The following is a 16,711-nucleotide window of genomic DNA, read 5'->3' on the forward strand; positions in this document are numbered from 1 at the left end:
ATATTGCTGCTAGACTAGTCTTACATTAGTGAAATTAACTGATAATTTCATGTTCTGGACAAATGGTTTATGCCTACAAATCCAACCCTATCACTGCTATACCTCGTTAAAATTTCTCACCAATCTTTAAAATCAAACCAGAAAAATTAGTCTTTTCCACCCTTTTTATGTAAGAAATTCCATGGAAGAAATTGCATCTTTTCTGGCGTAATCTGCATTTGGCCTTAATTTCAAAATTGCTTGTTTTTCCAGAGAAACTAAAGGACTTTCCTGAGGAATTGCTACCAAGTAATCATGAAGTAGAAATCGATGCACCTTTCGATTTTCAAGTGTTCCAGCAAGGTTTGTGATTTGTCTTTTTAAGGTCTTTTTATTCATCAGCTAGTTGGCTCTATTCCAAGACACAAATCAAGTTGTGTATTTTATAAGGAGTAAGTTTCCGATTTGACCTACCATACTTTTTACGGCTGCAGAGGTCAAACGACGTTAACTGATTCATCTAAATTTTGAATTTTGTGTTGATCACAAGTCAGGTTATAGTTTGCAAATGATTTATTCTTTTTTAAAGGTTAATTGGGCAACACTGGCTGCTGATTAAGGCAAATAATGGTATTTTCGAATCAACACTTAGGAACTTTTTTTTTCTTTCCCGGTAGTATTTATCAATGCACTTTTAATTTACAGTGAGAGCTGAACTTATGGAGCTTCTGAATGGGATTCGGGCTTCCAATAGTACTGAAGTGCCAGGCACTGAATCTGAATGGAAGAAAAGGCATTTTGTTGCGCATGCTGACCGGAAGCAAAGACAAGAGGAAAGTTGGGAGGAGGTGCAGGAGCCAGTATTGAGGTCAATACTTAGGTAAATGGGAAAACATAGTTCATCATGTGCAGTTTGTGTCTCATGTGCGTCGTCAGCTGTTATCAGGTATGATATATTTATAGGAGATAAATTTGTTTTCAAAGTGTACATGTAACAGGCACTAAAAATAACTGAAGGAACACAGCTCTTTAATCAAAACACAACTTGTTCTCTAGAATGTGATTCAGAGTCTGGAGCTGAAGATAGAAGCTGCAAGAACACCACGGTTTTCCCTTGTGCCATGGTCAACCCAAATTGTTGACCAGGTTTTCCAGTCTTCTGCCCTATCTTCGGGAGTTTTTCAATTTAATTATATACACACTTTCATTCTTTTCAGATTCTTATAAAGTTCATTGGTTTAAATAACATGACATTATTTGAAAGATAGCAATTAACACGACAGTATTAAAGGGGCTTTCTTCATATTAGCAGTTTGTGCAGTTACGATGCATGTTGAGTTCACTGCTATATCGATCAGTTTAAAAGTTTATCATTTTCATTTCAGATGCTTCAAAGAGTCGGGCTTCTCTACGAAAGCGTCATGAAAAGGAGAGAAAGCAACTTCAGCATTGTGTTACACTGTACAATTCAAAAGCAGACTGTCATGTTTCTGTGGACGAAGTCACGCAAGAGGACTATTTGTTGCCTTGGCATAATCCCGCAGGTTGGCATTCACTTCATATTAATTTACCCACAAACTTCACTTAGTACATGTAACACAAAGTCCAGGACACAAATAACTCCAAGTGGTAATGTCCTGCAGTCATTTTCGATTGTTCAGAGAAATTGATCCAGCTGTTGTTTATCAAGCAATTTGAGGTTTAAAGCCTGGGTCGGCATTTTGCTCTAGGCTTACTGGTACATTGGTCTTCAAGTGATGTACATTCTACCTTGTACATTTAACACAATTGGTTGCAATGTAGCATTGGTTGCAAGTAAAATGTTAAGTTGCGCCTCAATCTTATAGTCACATTTCTGACATATCCAGCATGTATTTTTACCAGCGTTTCGTATGTACATGTAGGAGGGATGGAGCAAGAAACTTTTAGCCTGTAGTCCTAATATTTGTTTCTTCAATTCAGGGAACAAGGGAGAAACATTTGCTTTGAAGAAGAAAATAGTTGATATACTGTACATGAACACATGACCAGGTACATCGAGGAATTGCCTGTGCTCATTCAAGAGATGGTATCAACTGTTCTTTTCTTCAAGAAAAAAATCAACACCTTGGAAGACAGAATCAACACCGTGAACAATGAGTCCATCAAAAACCAAGGTAGTGGCCATGCAATTATTTTTACCCAACATTTGTTGAGGTTGATGCATACATGTACTTGTCTTGCTGTGGCACTACCTCTGAATTAACCTGGGCTGTGGATGCAGATCTGGATCTGATTGCAACTTCGTTCTTTCCCAGCTCAGGTTCAGTTTACTAATACAAATGTACTACGCCCTGCTTTGAATTAATTCAAACCGAATGCCTTTCATTAATCTAACTGGACAGACATAAACTATTGGTTTGCAGATGTATGTGCATTACCTTTGTTGATGACTTCAGAATTTTAATGTCCAGCTCTCCTTCTATTTAAGAAAACCATGGATTGGTGAAGTTGCTGCTGGAATCAAAGGAATTCTACACAGACCCTCTCCTAGAAGCAACAGATGTATTTGAATGTATAGACACTGACATAGAGATCGTGGTGGATTTTGAGGAAGGGGAGGTGCAACCTGGTGGTGAAGAATCAAATTCGGAGGAGGATGCGTCTAGCTCTGAGGAGGAGGATTGTGATGACATTGGCATTGAGTACATGTAATTAACCCTTTGAAGCCGGATTTATTTCAGAAATCCCGATCTTTTTCGACTTGATTTGGTCTAAGTTTGCCTAAAAGGGTATAGTGTCCCCAAATGTCACTCGAAGCTAACAAAGTATGCCACGAGATGCTAACGTTTTCGGAACTCTGTGGCATCTCTTAAGGCCCTTGCAGAGGTTCTCAAGAAGCATGTTTGTGAATAAGGTGACTTTTTGTAGTGAAAGTTCGAACTTCCAATGCAGTTTATTGGGAAACTACGCCACAAATCAGGTGTTGTGACGACCCTAAAATGACGTCGTATGGCAAAAAGTGTCAACTGAGGCAAAACTGTTCAGTGAGAGTTTTTTTTGCTCGTCTGGCGCTCAGGAATCTGCCAACTGTTCGACGATACAGCGATGTTCCGGCCCTCGGGACGAACTTAACCATGAGGGGTGTACCTGCTGCTGGTTAATTTTTTTATCTGACCGCCGGGGGCTAGGCTGATGTCCTGCAACTCCCAAAACGACTTAGAATTATTGCCGGACCACTAGGGACCTTGGAAAATGCCTTTTGTGTAATCTGATATATTGTGAATCCACCAATTATGTATAAGCAGATTTGTATTACTGGCTGAATGTGAATTTCAGCAGCAATAAAATGATTCTTGCATCAAAATACATGCACTTGTTTTCATTGTTGCTCACCTTGGGTGAACACAGCTGATACTATCAGGCTGCCTGCATGTATAAAGAAACATCAATTTTTGCCAGAAATGAGCAGACAGGTGTCAAAGATGTGTATGGTCAAGTAGCATCTGCTTCATCTTGACTGAGAAAGGTTGTGTATTCAAGTTGCCCTTGTCCTTGTGACATCCCCTGAAGGCCACGCTTTGAAGTGACTGACCATTGTATTGTCCTGCATGTACATGTACGTACTCTGAATGACATCTTCAAGACCGTGCTTCAGTATGCGGTAGGTGTATTCTGGTTGGATGTGACATTGTCTCAAGTAAACCATCATTCTGAATTACAAACCATATGCAGCTGCAGTATTTTGGTTAGAAGTGACATTATATCGTACATGTAGGTAAACCCAACTCTTCTGAATGACATTATCAGAGTCATTATTTCCATACGATCAGGCGTATTCAGGTTGGATGTGACATTGTGTCGAATAAAGTAAACCGACCATTCTGGATGACGTCTTCAGAGACGGTATTTCCATACGATCAGGCGTATTCAGGTTGGATGTGACATTGTGTCGAATAAAGTAAACCGACCATTCTGGATGACGTCTTCAGAGACGGTATTTCCATACGATCAGGCGTATTCAGGTTGAATGTGACATTGTGTCGAATAAAGTAAACCGACCATTCTGGATAATGTCTTCAGAGACGGTATTTCCATACGGTCCGGGGTATTCAGGTGGGATGTGACATTTTTTTAAGTATTTTCAATGACATCTTGTGTATATTCTGGGTGGGTGTGACAAATCCTTAAGTAACCCAAACATTCTGAATGACGTCATCAAAGGCAGTATTTCCGTATGTGGCAGGTGTATTCTTGTTTGACGTGACGTTGTCTAAAGTAAAGTGTTACCTTGATGTTAGGACACTCCAATATCGTCTGCAATTGAAAGGCGTCCTGGTTGTGGAATTCCACCCAAACCAATTCAGCACCGGTGACCTTATTAGAGAGGTATCCACCGAGGGAGGCTCCAAGTCCAATGTACATGTAAAGTACGCTGTAATTTGCAATCCTAGCACATGTAGCCAGACTTCTCTATTGATGCCAATTCAAGAGGAACTCAGTATCAAGTGCCGGTCTGGATATTGTCTCAAGGTATGCATTCAGGGACCATCTCACAGGTACATGTTTTTTGAAGCAAAAATGACTCAAGTCACTTAGTCTTGGGTGTGACCACACTCAAAAAGACTAAATGACTTACCCGTGGTCTTTTAGGCTTCAAAATACTTTTGAGATGGTCCCTTATAATACATGTAGTCAAGTCGCTGGGAGGTAGCAAAGATAAAGGCAAGACTATATATGTATCTAATAATATGAAAAACGCCACGTTTATTGAATGATACATGTATACAACAGCCACAGATTGTCTGAAAAAACAATAATTCCACAGTACATGTACATGTAACTTACATTTACTTTTAATGAGACCTTTGAATGATATGATAAGTTTACATTGTACTATATTTGTGCCAATTCAATATTATCCATTATGTAATCTTTCATCAAAAGTGACCATGTGAGTTTATGTCAGAATGAATAATGCATGGAGGTGAAGAAGGAATACCGAAATACGTGAATTCCACTGAACAAAAAAACACAGGCGGGAGGATTTGCACAAATTCACATCAATTTTTTCAACAATCGAAAGACATGAGGTGCATCACTTCTTGTGCGTTCCGAAACCTAAAATAGAGGAAATTAAAAGAACCACTATTATGCAGATATTAGTATCACACGACATCATATCATTTTCTTCAAGGGTACACTACCAAAATATATGGAATTAAGGCGAAGAAAACAAGCAAATCTCAATTACACTGCATTCATGCTGCAACCTCATACTGGTTTGAGATGCCTTTGAACCAAAGACTTCCACTGCTTTGAAGTGTTCCCAACAATTTTCTCACCAGCGAAGTGTTTTTATTGAATAGAAACCGTTCTGTAATTGCAATACAAAAGCCTTTTGAATGGACAGGTGAGTTTTATGACATCTTTTAATGTATCATCTGAAGGAATTTCAATAAATTGATTGTCAATCCTTCCTTTTGACTCCACAATTCTGATAAACGATAATTATGTGATAAGCTACAGTTGTTCGAATTGGGCACTACCTCTAAGAAACTGCTGCATCAGCCTGACTCACAACCACTACAACATCAACTGCATAGAGCACACAGCCATAATCCTTTCAATCATGATTTACCTAATTTTTCTTTGTAAGAAGAGATGAGACAGAGGAGAAGTTACGTCTTCCGCTTTTACCCATGAGTTGTGGGACGCATCATATCCTTGCCACTTTATGTAATACGTGTTGTTTTTGGGGTCGTAGTTGTCTATTCTCTCAGCTGCGCAATAGTCTCCTGCAAAATAAGTCAATTACATTTCATTCTGATGGCCATGCGACCAAATTGCCCCCCCCCCCCCCCGATTGGATATGAGGATACAGGGGTCCGTTCCTCATTAAACCTTTCAACAACTGAACATTTGGCTAAATGTTTCTTTGTAATCTCACTGCATCATGCACTCCGAGGAGCCCATTATTTCAATGGAAATATCACATAACTGTCTGTTTTTGCTCCGCAAATTAAATTTCTAAATCAGCTTATGGTTGCAAATTTCTAAATCAGCTTATGGTTGCAAATTTCTATCAAAAATCCTATCCTCCTGATGATGTGATGCAATGATGCCATGAAGACAAGTGCTACATTTTCTATATATCTTATGACCACTGTTATTTCCAACACGGCAACTTGAATCTAATAAAAATGTCTTACCCTTCGCCTTGCTTGCTTTTCCCTTGCTGGCTTTTCTTTTCTGAAAAAAGTGGTACGTGTTTCCATTGATAGTGCTTCTTACATGTACATGTACAATAAGAAAACCGCACGAGTGTCTGATCCGAGTATCCAGATTGCACGAGATGATTTTCTACGGCTTGAAAAGCTCTCGACCTGCGTAGAATATCATCGAGTGCAATCTGGATACTCAGATCAGACACTCGTGCAGTTTTCTATTTATCATATACGTCTGCCAGATCACTGCACTTAGGGTATATGATAAAAGTGCTTTACGACCGACAAAGTCAAAGCCAACAATGCTGGACAAGATGAAATCGTAAGGATATAAGCTCACCCATGTGAGCCAAGAATAGAAAATGCCCACAACATTACCGTGACAAAAAAGGGAACTATTGACTTTTACACTAGAATTAGAAATTACAATTAGATAATTAGACAACCAAACCATTGGGTACATGCGTACTGGTTATCAAACTGGATATTGGTGGTGCAATAATAACACACACTCAGGTTTGATAAGAAAGAATTTGAAAATACACTATTATTTCTGGAGGCCAAGGCAAAAATTAGAGAGTACAGTCGTGCTCGAAAGTTTACATACAATTCAAAGGATGATATAACCCTGTCTCTTTCTCTGCAACTACAGAACGCGGGAATAGTATATAGTTTACAGGAAGTCTATCATCACATCTCGTCATCAACTAAAAAACATACTTCTGTTTCATTAATTTCATTGTTTTTATGAGCTCTATTTGAGAACAATGCATATTTCAGAGTGTCATAAGTTTACATACACCTACCTTATCTACTAGTTGTTTGGCCTTGAGGTGGGCAATGCAATGGCTTTTATCTTGTCTCCACTACCTGTTGACCATCATGATTATGTCATAGCTCAGGTGGCGCCACTGTAGCAGTATAAAAGGGACTGGGTTTCTGCTCAGGTCATTTGCCAGCTCAGAGCCATCATCATGGGGAAGTCAAAGGAGTACTCTCAAGATCTGATAGAGTCGCCTGTCCACTTGAACCAGTCTGGTACTTCACTAAGAGCCATTTTCAAGCAGCTTGATATGCCACGGGCGTCAGTTCAGACAATAAAGCGGAAGTACAGGGACCCAGGGACAACAGCAACCTTACCAAGGTCAGGAAGAAAGCGCAAGCTGACAGCCAAAGATGAGCCCACATTGGTTAGAAAGGTGCACATTAACCCTGAGACGACTAAGAAACACCTCTGCCAGGAATTAGAAGCTACAGAGACAAATGTGTCACTGTCCACTGTCCAGCAGGTCTTGCATCGTAGTGGACTACGAGGCTGCAGGGCAAGAAAGAAGCCAGCAGTACGTTTGGCAAAACGGGGGGGGGGGGGTAATCCAAAGAACACTGTACCGACTGTGAAGCACGGAGGTGACAGCATTATGCTATGGGGATGTTTTGCTGCGGAACCTTGACAAACATGCCACAGGTTTTCCCATAAAGTCATGATGACAGATTGGACATGACAAGTTAAGTCTGAACAATCTCAAGCCGGTGTAAAAGAAATGCAAGTCCGCCCGGAACCAAGGTCCTACGGACCTTGGTTCCCAAGGAATGGGGACGGTTGTCCTAACCGGACTTCCCTTCCTGGGCTACGATTCCTATATATATAAAAGGAAGGTAGGACTTTGATTACTGGGGGACTTAGATTTCTTTTACAACAGTGACAGAAATTGAGGTCCCCGTAACCAATGTCCGTACCCACTTAAATGACATACGCATGTACTACGGTATATAATAGAACATGCGTTCAAATATTTAAAGTTTTGGGATGTCTGCCAGCCAATCCCCCATAGTGTAGTGGTCATGGTCCCTGCCTAGAAAGCAGAAACCGCTGGTTCGAGTCCCGCTCGGTCTATTCTTTTTTTGTTTATTTCTCTTCATTACATCTTGCATAATCGATTACAATCATTCGAGTGACTCAACATTCAATCATGATCATCAGTGTAGCCTAGGCCTATAAAACGCAAGTGGAAACTTGTATTGGCCTTCATTCCTGCCGAGATATCAACCGAAAGAACACCTCATGACCCGCACATTATTTTTCGCTATTTACGGAACCATGCCTATCCAGCTCGTTGCAGTCTTTCGAGGAAGCGGTCCATCCGCCGAGCAGCAAAGAACAATTTTAAGGTAAGTTTGGACTTGGATTCCTAGGAAAGCAGATCTGAGGACTTAGATTCCAAGGAAAGCTGGGCTGGGGGACTTGGATTCCGAGGAAAGCAGGTCTTGGGGACTTGGATTCCGAGGAAAGCTGGTCTGGGGGACTTGGATTCCTAGGAAAGCAGGTCTTGGGACTTGGATTCCTAGAAAAGAAGGTCCGGGGGAGTTAGATTCCTAGGAAAGGAGGTCTTGGGGACTTTTTTTCCTAGGAAAATAGGTCCGGATGACTGGAGGAAGCTTATTTTTGAGAAGGCTATTGATGCGCTGCGTAGGATTTTGGTTATGATGTTTCAAATTCAATCAATATATAGACCCCATGCCATAGCATAGGCCTTTTCCTCTCCAGCGCGAAATCTAATGGTACACTTTTTCGACAAATATGTGCACCTTACATGTATTGCAAACTTCTGTTCTCAAACTTCATATTTCTTTTTGTTGCAGGATATCCCCGTTGGAACTAAGGTCCTGAAGAGAAATTTGGTACGATCGGATCGAAAAGGGGGAAAATCTGCGTTACCTTGGCTGGGCCCGTATGTCATAAGGAGCAAGACCAAGAGCGGGGGATACTTGTTAACGAACGAGGATGGTATCCACTTGAAATCCTCAATAAACGGGGCGAACTTAAAGATATGGCATGAGGGGCCGTCTGAGAATGAAAAGAAATAAACTACGTTCCAGTCTTCATGTCACTGTCAACACATTATCAATACCACAATATGTATCAATTCTGGTTAAAAACAGAGTGATTTAAGAGCCCAATTCAAGAGCAGGGTATGATACTAGTATTTATGTCAACCCTTGTGAATACTTGCATTAAATACAGAATCTAGTTAAACAGAATGACTTGACGCAAGGGCCCAACGCGCCGCGTAGCGGCAAAAAAGCGAAGCTGGCGAAACATTTATAACGGGTCACCGTCACTTATTATTGGACTTATAGCGCATTTACGGGGTTGCAACTATTTTGCTTTATAGTGTCACCAGGAAAGAAAAGCATGCGACCTAACGCCGATCTATTTGTATAAAGTGATAATTGGAAGTCATATAGTAGGAAAAATCAATAAAATAATCATTCCATTTCGTCTTTTGAGGGCATTTTTGATTGTAAAAAATATATGTGTACGTCACCGTAGTCTCTGCAATGATAATTTTATCAGAGCAGTCTCGCGCAAGTAGAAGTTCTTTACCTATTAGTTCTTCACTTATTAGTCTCAACGTCTGGCGCAAAGCCAGACGTTTTCCATTACGATTTCACTACGATGTTTGACAAGAAGGAGCAGTGCGCGAGATATGCTAATGAGCAGACTTCCCTCGCTTGAGTTTCTGAAGAATGTTCCATATCGCGCTAAGCTCATCACTACTGATTATGACAGGCGTGCAACGGTAGGTATCTGCTCCCCAACTTCCACCCTAATACGGTACAATAAGTTACCATTTGATGGGAATGGGACAATGCCCTCACTGTGTATGGAGTCATAGGGATAAGAAGACATTATTCATTAGTGTTGGTACAAGTGATTTTGCCCAAAAAGCATGCGCATTCAAAAAACAAAATATGCAAGGTATCACGTACATGACCATGACGACGTGCAGAAAGTGCACTGGCCAGTGCATACCCTATGGCTATGTACTAGTAAACATGGTAAACATGAACAACATCATTATTCATCGGCAGTTCATTTTACTCCGAGCTTTTCCTGAAACATATAGCCATGATGATTAGGCCTACCATGTACCATGACCAATAACAGCACTAGATCATGTAGATGTCAACAAGTTCACATGAACCGTATAATCCCGCATGGCGCATGTGGGGCATGCGTCTAAACCAAAGCCCCAAAATCACTTGTTTTGGTCCATTTCAGTTTCACTTGTGTTTCCCCCGTCTCCCAGTCCATAATACATTTACAGTTTACCGATCATGGCCCAACAAAAGGTCATCGGTTGACTAAAGGAACACAACTGTTCAATGTATTTATAGTTGAATGCGATCAAACTACGTCTTTTCAATCGTGGATTGTAAATTTAACCCCATGGGCCTAGGGAAGGCCCTATAACAATACTTTCGACACAGTTATTATCTCCGCTGCCTCCACCATGTTACACACAGTGCTCACTGCTGATTCTAAAATGCGCCACCTAGTCAAAACAGGACATATGTTCTTCTAGGAATAGATCTCTTTCCAATATTTCGTCATTCCACTATCGTCATCACCTCATCATACTTTCATTGACATTACAGGCACACATCCACAGAGCACTCTTCAAATCATCTATACAGTGGTTATCCATCTAGGATTATAAAGGTAATTTCTTAGCCCCGCACAGTGGGTTTCAGTCTTGATAAAGGGGCACTATTGCTAGCAGCTAGGTAGGCAAGATAAAGTTAGACAAAGTAGCCGATAGGGGTTTCTCACCCCTCAAAGTCCGTCACAACTATTCAAGCTTGTACAAGGAATACATGCAGCGCTGACTCTAACAAGACCCAATGGGAATGTCGCACAGTCATCTGTCAAAAACAAGACCTATGTTGCAGTATGATATCTTGCCAATATTTAATAATTGCACTATCGTCATCACCTCATCATACTTCATTGACATTACAGGCACACATTGACATTGACCACTGTTGCAGTCAACGACACAGTCGCTATCCAAGTAGCATTATAGAGGTAATTATCATTATCATAGTCATACCTCATTAGCATGTGAACCAATCACGTCGCGTCCTTTGCGATCACGGCAAAGCCTCATGGAATAATGTCTTTCACCGTTGAATAATTTTTCATATTCCATGCCTACAACTTCAATTTCTTCATATTCCATGGCTAGAAGTTCAATACTAATATAATATCCAAGATAAAGTTACAAGAAGTAGTCAATAGGGGTCTCTCACCTCTCACTGTATGTCCACACTATTCACGCTTGTACGAGGAATACATTCAATGCTGAATCTAACAACACCCAGTGCCCTTACTCTGTATATTAGTCACTGGAAGATGGCCCATTTCACTCCTTCCTTCTACTTCACCTATAATATCATTGCAAACGCCTCAGTTCTATGATATCACATTCACTTTCAGCTGTCATGCAACGCAACAACTGTGCTATCTGCCATCGCACATCAACGAAGAAGTGCAGCCGCCCACATTCCACCTCACGTCTGTCCGACCAGCTGCAATCCTCGAGGACGCCCCACTGTACCACGATTTCACTACGATGTTTGACAAGAAGGAGCAGTGCGCGAGATAGGCTAATGAGCAGACTTCCCTCGCTTGAGTTTCGGAAGAATGTTCCATATCTTGCTAAGCTGACCACTGCTGACCATGACAGGCGTGCATTGGACTGGTACAGGTTGAAACTGAACATTGAATATGCTGGTGGTGACGCTTTCTGATGAGAAGTTGGTCGTGACTGATGCAGTATCCTTGGACTTGTTCACAGCATCGTTCAATCATTGCTCTCTGAGCTGCCTTGATTCTGTACTTACCCAAATACTAAGACCAAATGCCTGTTGACTGTGCTTTAAGAGAGACTGGCGCCATGCCTAGAGATATGACTGACCCCTATTGGCAAATTTGTATGACTTTATCTTGCCTACCTAGCTGCTGCCTATAGTCTCCCTTTAACTGCGGAACACTTCAAAGTCGATAAAATGCCATGTTCCACCTTTTAATGTGTTCAGACCGCCATTTTCAAAATAATCAAGTCAGAACACTGCCTTCTAGTCTCATAATAAATTTTGCTTTCCTCAATAATAACATTTCTTCTTCTTCAATGCTTTCATCATTCCAAACTTCTCCTCCTCTGACTTTTACAGGGGTACAGTCATGGCAATCAAAACCCAAATACTGAGACCAAATGCCTGTTGACTGTGCTTTAAGAGAGACTGGCGCCATGCCTAGTCTCTCTTAAAGCACAGTCAACAGACACCCAACCCCCTCAGACTCAGAAACCACAAACGCCCAACCCTTCCTGCTACCTTAATACTTCTGGTTGATTTCTTTATGTACATACATGTACAGTACAAGGCGAATGAAATTGTAAAAGCCATTGCCATAGAAAATCGGTAAGCTGCAACACCTCACTGCGAATGAAAATTAGGTGCAGGCACTTTGAGTAGAGTAATGTATCTTCCTTGAAAATCTACTGTAGTTTTGCATAGGACTTGGAATACTAGTTTGTTTTAGTAATGGAAGTCCACCTAGGACGGAGATTACTAGATTTTGGACCTACATTCCTAAGGAGTCACGGTCCAAGGACATTGGTTGCTAGTAACCTAAGTCCTAGGACTCCAGCTCCTAGCCGTCCAGGACCGTAGGACTTAGATTCCCAGGAGTTAGAGTCCGGCGGACTCCAGCTAGGTAGGTCGTGGGTTACTTTTACACCGGTCTAAAAAGAATTTGGTGATGGAAACTTGGTCACACACATACCTTAGCTTTGACTGACTTCCTATTTTTCACAGGTTGAGAAGTTGCCTCAGGCCTACTTGCTGGTGCAGCCTGTAAAAGAGAAGGCAAACACATCTGGGTCAGACGGTCTAGCAAAGAGGTCACATGCCACAATCTGAAGATTATTGTCAGTCACTTTTAGTGGCAGTGTATCTGCTCCTCAATCTTTTGGGTATTATTTGTACCTCTGCATACAACCATTGGCAATGAAATCGGAAAAAAGATTTCAAAGATGGCTGCTATGCAGCCAGAATTTTCGCAAAGATGAAGAAGTTAAAATTTAGAATGGCAATTCCCAATGATGCTAACATTGCACGATAATATATCGCCAGGTCTGCTTTGTATCCCCATTTTACTATTTCTGTCATGCAGACATGGCGCTAATTTAATTACCCTTTAAAAAGTGGCAGTACTGTACTGTCATCATAATCATTGTGGGTCCACTTTTAATAACCATTCCTGGTCCTCAGTGGTTCAGTTACAATAACAGCGTGCGTGAGGAAGGCACTCATAATTCATTAACTAAATCAATGTACCGGTAGGCCTACATGAAGGCCTGGTGGGCTGCTAAGCTTCTGTAAATGCAGTGCTAGATACCACGGCTATCTACATTTGTACCATACCATCATCTTCTCACGATGTGGCAGTACAATAGACAGTTTCGAGAAAGACCCTGACCAAACTCCTCGCATGCGTGGAGAGTGTCCAGAACAATACGAGAAGGATTAAAACTTTATTCTCTCCATTGTTTGGTTGCAGAGAGAGGGAAACGGGAAAGAGTCACAGTTGCATCCTTTTTTTTCACAATCCAAATGCCAATTTTGTTTGCACATGTACCAAGTTTGAAGGGAACCTTTTCAGAGTAAGCCTATGACTCTAGCCTGTAGTAAAAGTCCAGATTTCCAAGATTACATAACAACTTGGACCAAACTATAGCCTCGCTAGACGATACTCGCATTTCATGATTTTGGCATCGACATTATTCAATTGTGATTGTCGTCACACTGTGGGCTTATAATAAACCGTGAGATGCACTTAATGATTACCTACCCATATCGCGATATCACAAGTTTGCATCTCACAGTTTATGTGATTTATAATAGCCCACACTGTCACTGCGTCTGCATGGCCATGGCCATGATGGCCCGCGAGTGTGAGTGTCAGTGAGTGTGCTCACCTAACATAACATTAACAATAATACCAATACTATGACTGCCTGCTGTTCATGCATTTCATTTCAGTTACATTCGATGCATCATGTGCATAGGCCTATGTTATTGACATTGTATGCAGGCTGTACCGAAAGGGGCTGGCTGGTTTGGTTGGCCAAACGCCGCCAATGTCGATTATGTAAAGAAAACTTCACAATAATAAGCGCGCAGCAGAAAAGCCGAAGGCTTTTCTGCGAAGCGCTACTATGGTTAACGTGCATACGACGTCATCCAATGTAAACAATGTTTCTCAAGTCCATGGATTCGTTTCAAATGGCTTAAATTTGACTTAAAATGGCCGCCAGAAGAGATAAACGCGCGAAAGTAGTAACTCGACTATTCTGAGCTCCGAGAGAGAACCACACGATTATTCTCACTGTTTTTTAATCAAACTTTAATTTCTGGGGGTTTACCCCCCGACATATGTGTTTTGATTTTTGATACTTTAGTGATAATATCCAAAAGATGCTTAAAATGGATATAATCCCGAAATAATGAAGCAAAAGACGGGCAGGCGTTCGAGAAAAAAAATTTTATTTTGAGATTTCAATAAACCTTTTGAACGAATTCCACATGAGCCGTGGTGGGATCCGAAGACACCTTAAGGAGGAATGTATGTTTTTATGGGGTACCATTGGTTTTGCAGATCTTCTGGTTTTTTCTAAAGAATAATCAATATTCGCTAGCAGGCTTTTTATGCTCCCAGGTATGAAGAGGGTTCTATGTTGTTCATCAGTCTGGTGTTCCTCAAGAGTCAAGTGTCTTCAAGTCTCTTGGCCAGCAAAAACCCTTTCCAACCAATTTTTTATGCATTAACAATTCGGCAACATGTTGGTGGGGGAAAAACCTGATCCCTAGATCCCTGACCCCTTGAATTGGTTGCCCAGGTACGACCACAAGCAATTGTCTCAAGGAAGCCACCAGTACGACCTCTTGGGAGTCTTGCCAATATCATGCCAGTGAAAAGGAAGGGTAATGATGGTTGAGGGTTGCAGTTAGGGTACCATCAAAGGAGTACCTCTTCCTCGCTCTGGGTTAAACGTGTCAAAGGACTGCACCATCATGAAGATTTCGGGGTTCCACTCGAGCGCCCCAGGGTAAGCAGCTCGGAAGGACTTATTGAGAGGCCAATAGGGGGTTTGAGGGGCCTTCCCCCCAATGCACTGGCTAAAACATGTCAGAAGGACAGGGGTTTGGGGGGGGGGGGCTCTCCATGGCGACAGTTGCGCGAGTTCAATAGAGCTTGCACTTTACATTAGAATCTGCCAGAGTCCCAGACTACGATAGTCTGGACACCTTTCGGGGGGGGACATTTTCCATTTCTTTGCCGGCTATCAATATGACGATGGAGTTGAGTTACTGCTAATGCGATACACGGAGAAAACTGCCTATCAAAACAAAAAATTGCCGGAAGGAACTATAGCAGGGTCCCAACCAGGGGGTTTGGGGGGTTTCCCCCCAACCTAAAGGCGCTGCGCGCTTACTAGGGCACTGCACTGATAATATTATTGATACCTGCTAAATCTTCATTAACCATGCTATTACCTGTATCATTATTGTTACTGGTAGAATCCATTTCGTCCCGATGGTAAGCGATATATCACGACAAATGAATTGAGGTCCGACTCTTAAGAAATTCTGCTAACCGGGCATTTCGCAATCTTGAGACTAGAGGCGCTGATTTCGTCACTTTCGCAATGCATTCGAAGAACCTCCGTTGGCGTATAGCATGTTAGATGTAGCATAATTTGATGATTAGAACGTTTGATTGACCATTATCCCAGACACCAAATAGGCGTCTACTTAAATCGAATGAGCAAAACGCTTTCGAACACATAACAATAAATCGAATGAACTGTTTGATTTTTTCGAATGAATCAAAACGTGATCAAATCGACGATACATAGAATCAAATCAAATCGCATTCGATTGTAACGATCGAATGCAGCTGGTGGAATCGAACGAATGCCGGAACAGCTAATCCCGCAATTCATTCGATTCATAATGTGCGACATTCGTTCGATTCGCCAAGGGTCATGTGCCATCTTGTGACGTCACTGCATCAGCCGCCTGGACGCGCGGAGATTGTTGATTACTTTCGATCTTTCTTGGCGATTCTTCAGCTTCCACAATGACAGAAATGCGTGTTAGCATTCGAAAAAATGGGGAATCTCATGGCAAGGTAATAGTAGCCTAATTAGTGATGGGAACGGGAACGATTTATTTCTCTGCTGATGATGCCGGGCTTTCTGTCCAGTACCAGTGTCAGTCAGTGTCCTACTCCACCCAGTGCATACAGCGCTGCCTGGATTGAGTCACGTGCCAGCATTAACCAATCGGAATCGAATAGGATTTACTGTGAAAATCGAATGAATGCGTGTACGAATCGAATGAACGCGCGGGGAAAAATCGAATTCATGTGTGCAAAATCGAATAAAAGTGTAGGAAAATCGAATGAAAGTATGAAAAAATCGAATAGACCTGTTCAGAAATCGAATGAACAGTTTAGAAAATCGAATGAAACCTGTTCAGAAATCGAATGAATGTGCGCAAGGATCGAATGAAGGTATGCAAAAATATCGAATGGACGTGTTCAAAATCGAATGAATGTGTGTCACTATCGAATGTATGTGCGCAATAAAGACGAGCGGTATGTTCGGTTAATT

General features: G+C 41.5%; 1 protein-coding gene and 1 long non-coding RNA gene across 3 annotated transcripts; one reads left to right on the forward strand and one right to left on the reverse strand.

Moving 5' to 3' along the window:
* The first annotated feature begins 255 nt into the window (after window positions 1–255).
* Window positions 256–1,411, forward strand: LOC135500070 (uncharacterized). The gene is made up of 3 exons (XR_010449393.1): window positions 256–342; window positions 685–925; window positions 1,365–1,411. It is a non-coding gene; the product is annotated as an uncharacterized LOC135500070 (long non-coding RNA).
* Window positions 1,412–4,947: 3,536 nt separating this feature from the next.
* LOC135500588 (uncharacterized) lies at window positions 4,948–15,659 on the reverse strand. 2 transcript variants are annotated; one of them, XM_064792132.1, is made up of 5 exons: window positions 15,591–15,659; window positions 12,817–12,885; window positions 6,171–6,210; window positions 5,600–5,756; window positions 4,948–5,079 (listed from the first exon to the last, which is right to left on the reverse strand). In XM_064792132.1, the coding sequence occupies exons 1-5, from the start codon at window positions 15,597–15,599 to the stop codon at window positions 5,031–5,033; spliced, it is 324 nt and encodes a 107-aa protein (XP_064648202.1). In that variant the 5' UTR covers window positions 15,600–15,659; the 3' UTR covers window positions 4,948–5,030. The 2 variants fall into 2 exon arrangements, 1 of the variants encoding a protein (XP_064648202.1); XR_010449482.1 differs by lacking the exons at window positions 4,948–5,079; window positions 12,817–12,885; window positions 15,591–15,659 and adding an exon at window positions 6,992–7,137 and having other exon boundaries at window positions 5,121–5,756.
* Window positions 15,660–16,711: the final 1,052 nt, after the last annotated feature.

Source organism: Lineus longissimus, chromosome 16 (assembly GCF_910592395.1).
Source record: "Lineus longissimus chromosome 16, tnLinLong1.2, whole genome shotgun sequence".
NCBI lineage: Eukaryota > Metazoa > Nemertea > Pilidiophora > Heteronemertea > Lineidae > Lineus > Lineus longissimus.

Coding starts and splice junctions, on each gene's coding strand:
- LOC135500588 (XM_064792132.1), bottom strand. Junction 6,211..12,816: donor GGAAGTCAGTCAAAGCTAAG/GTATGTGTGTGA, acceptor CACTTTTTTCAG/AAAAGAAAAGCCAGCAAGGG. Junction 5,757..6,170: donor AAAAGCAAGCAAGGCGAAGG/GTAAGACATTTT, acceptor CTTATTTTGCAG/GAGACTATTGCGCAGCTGAG.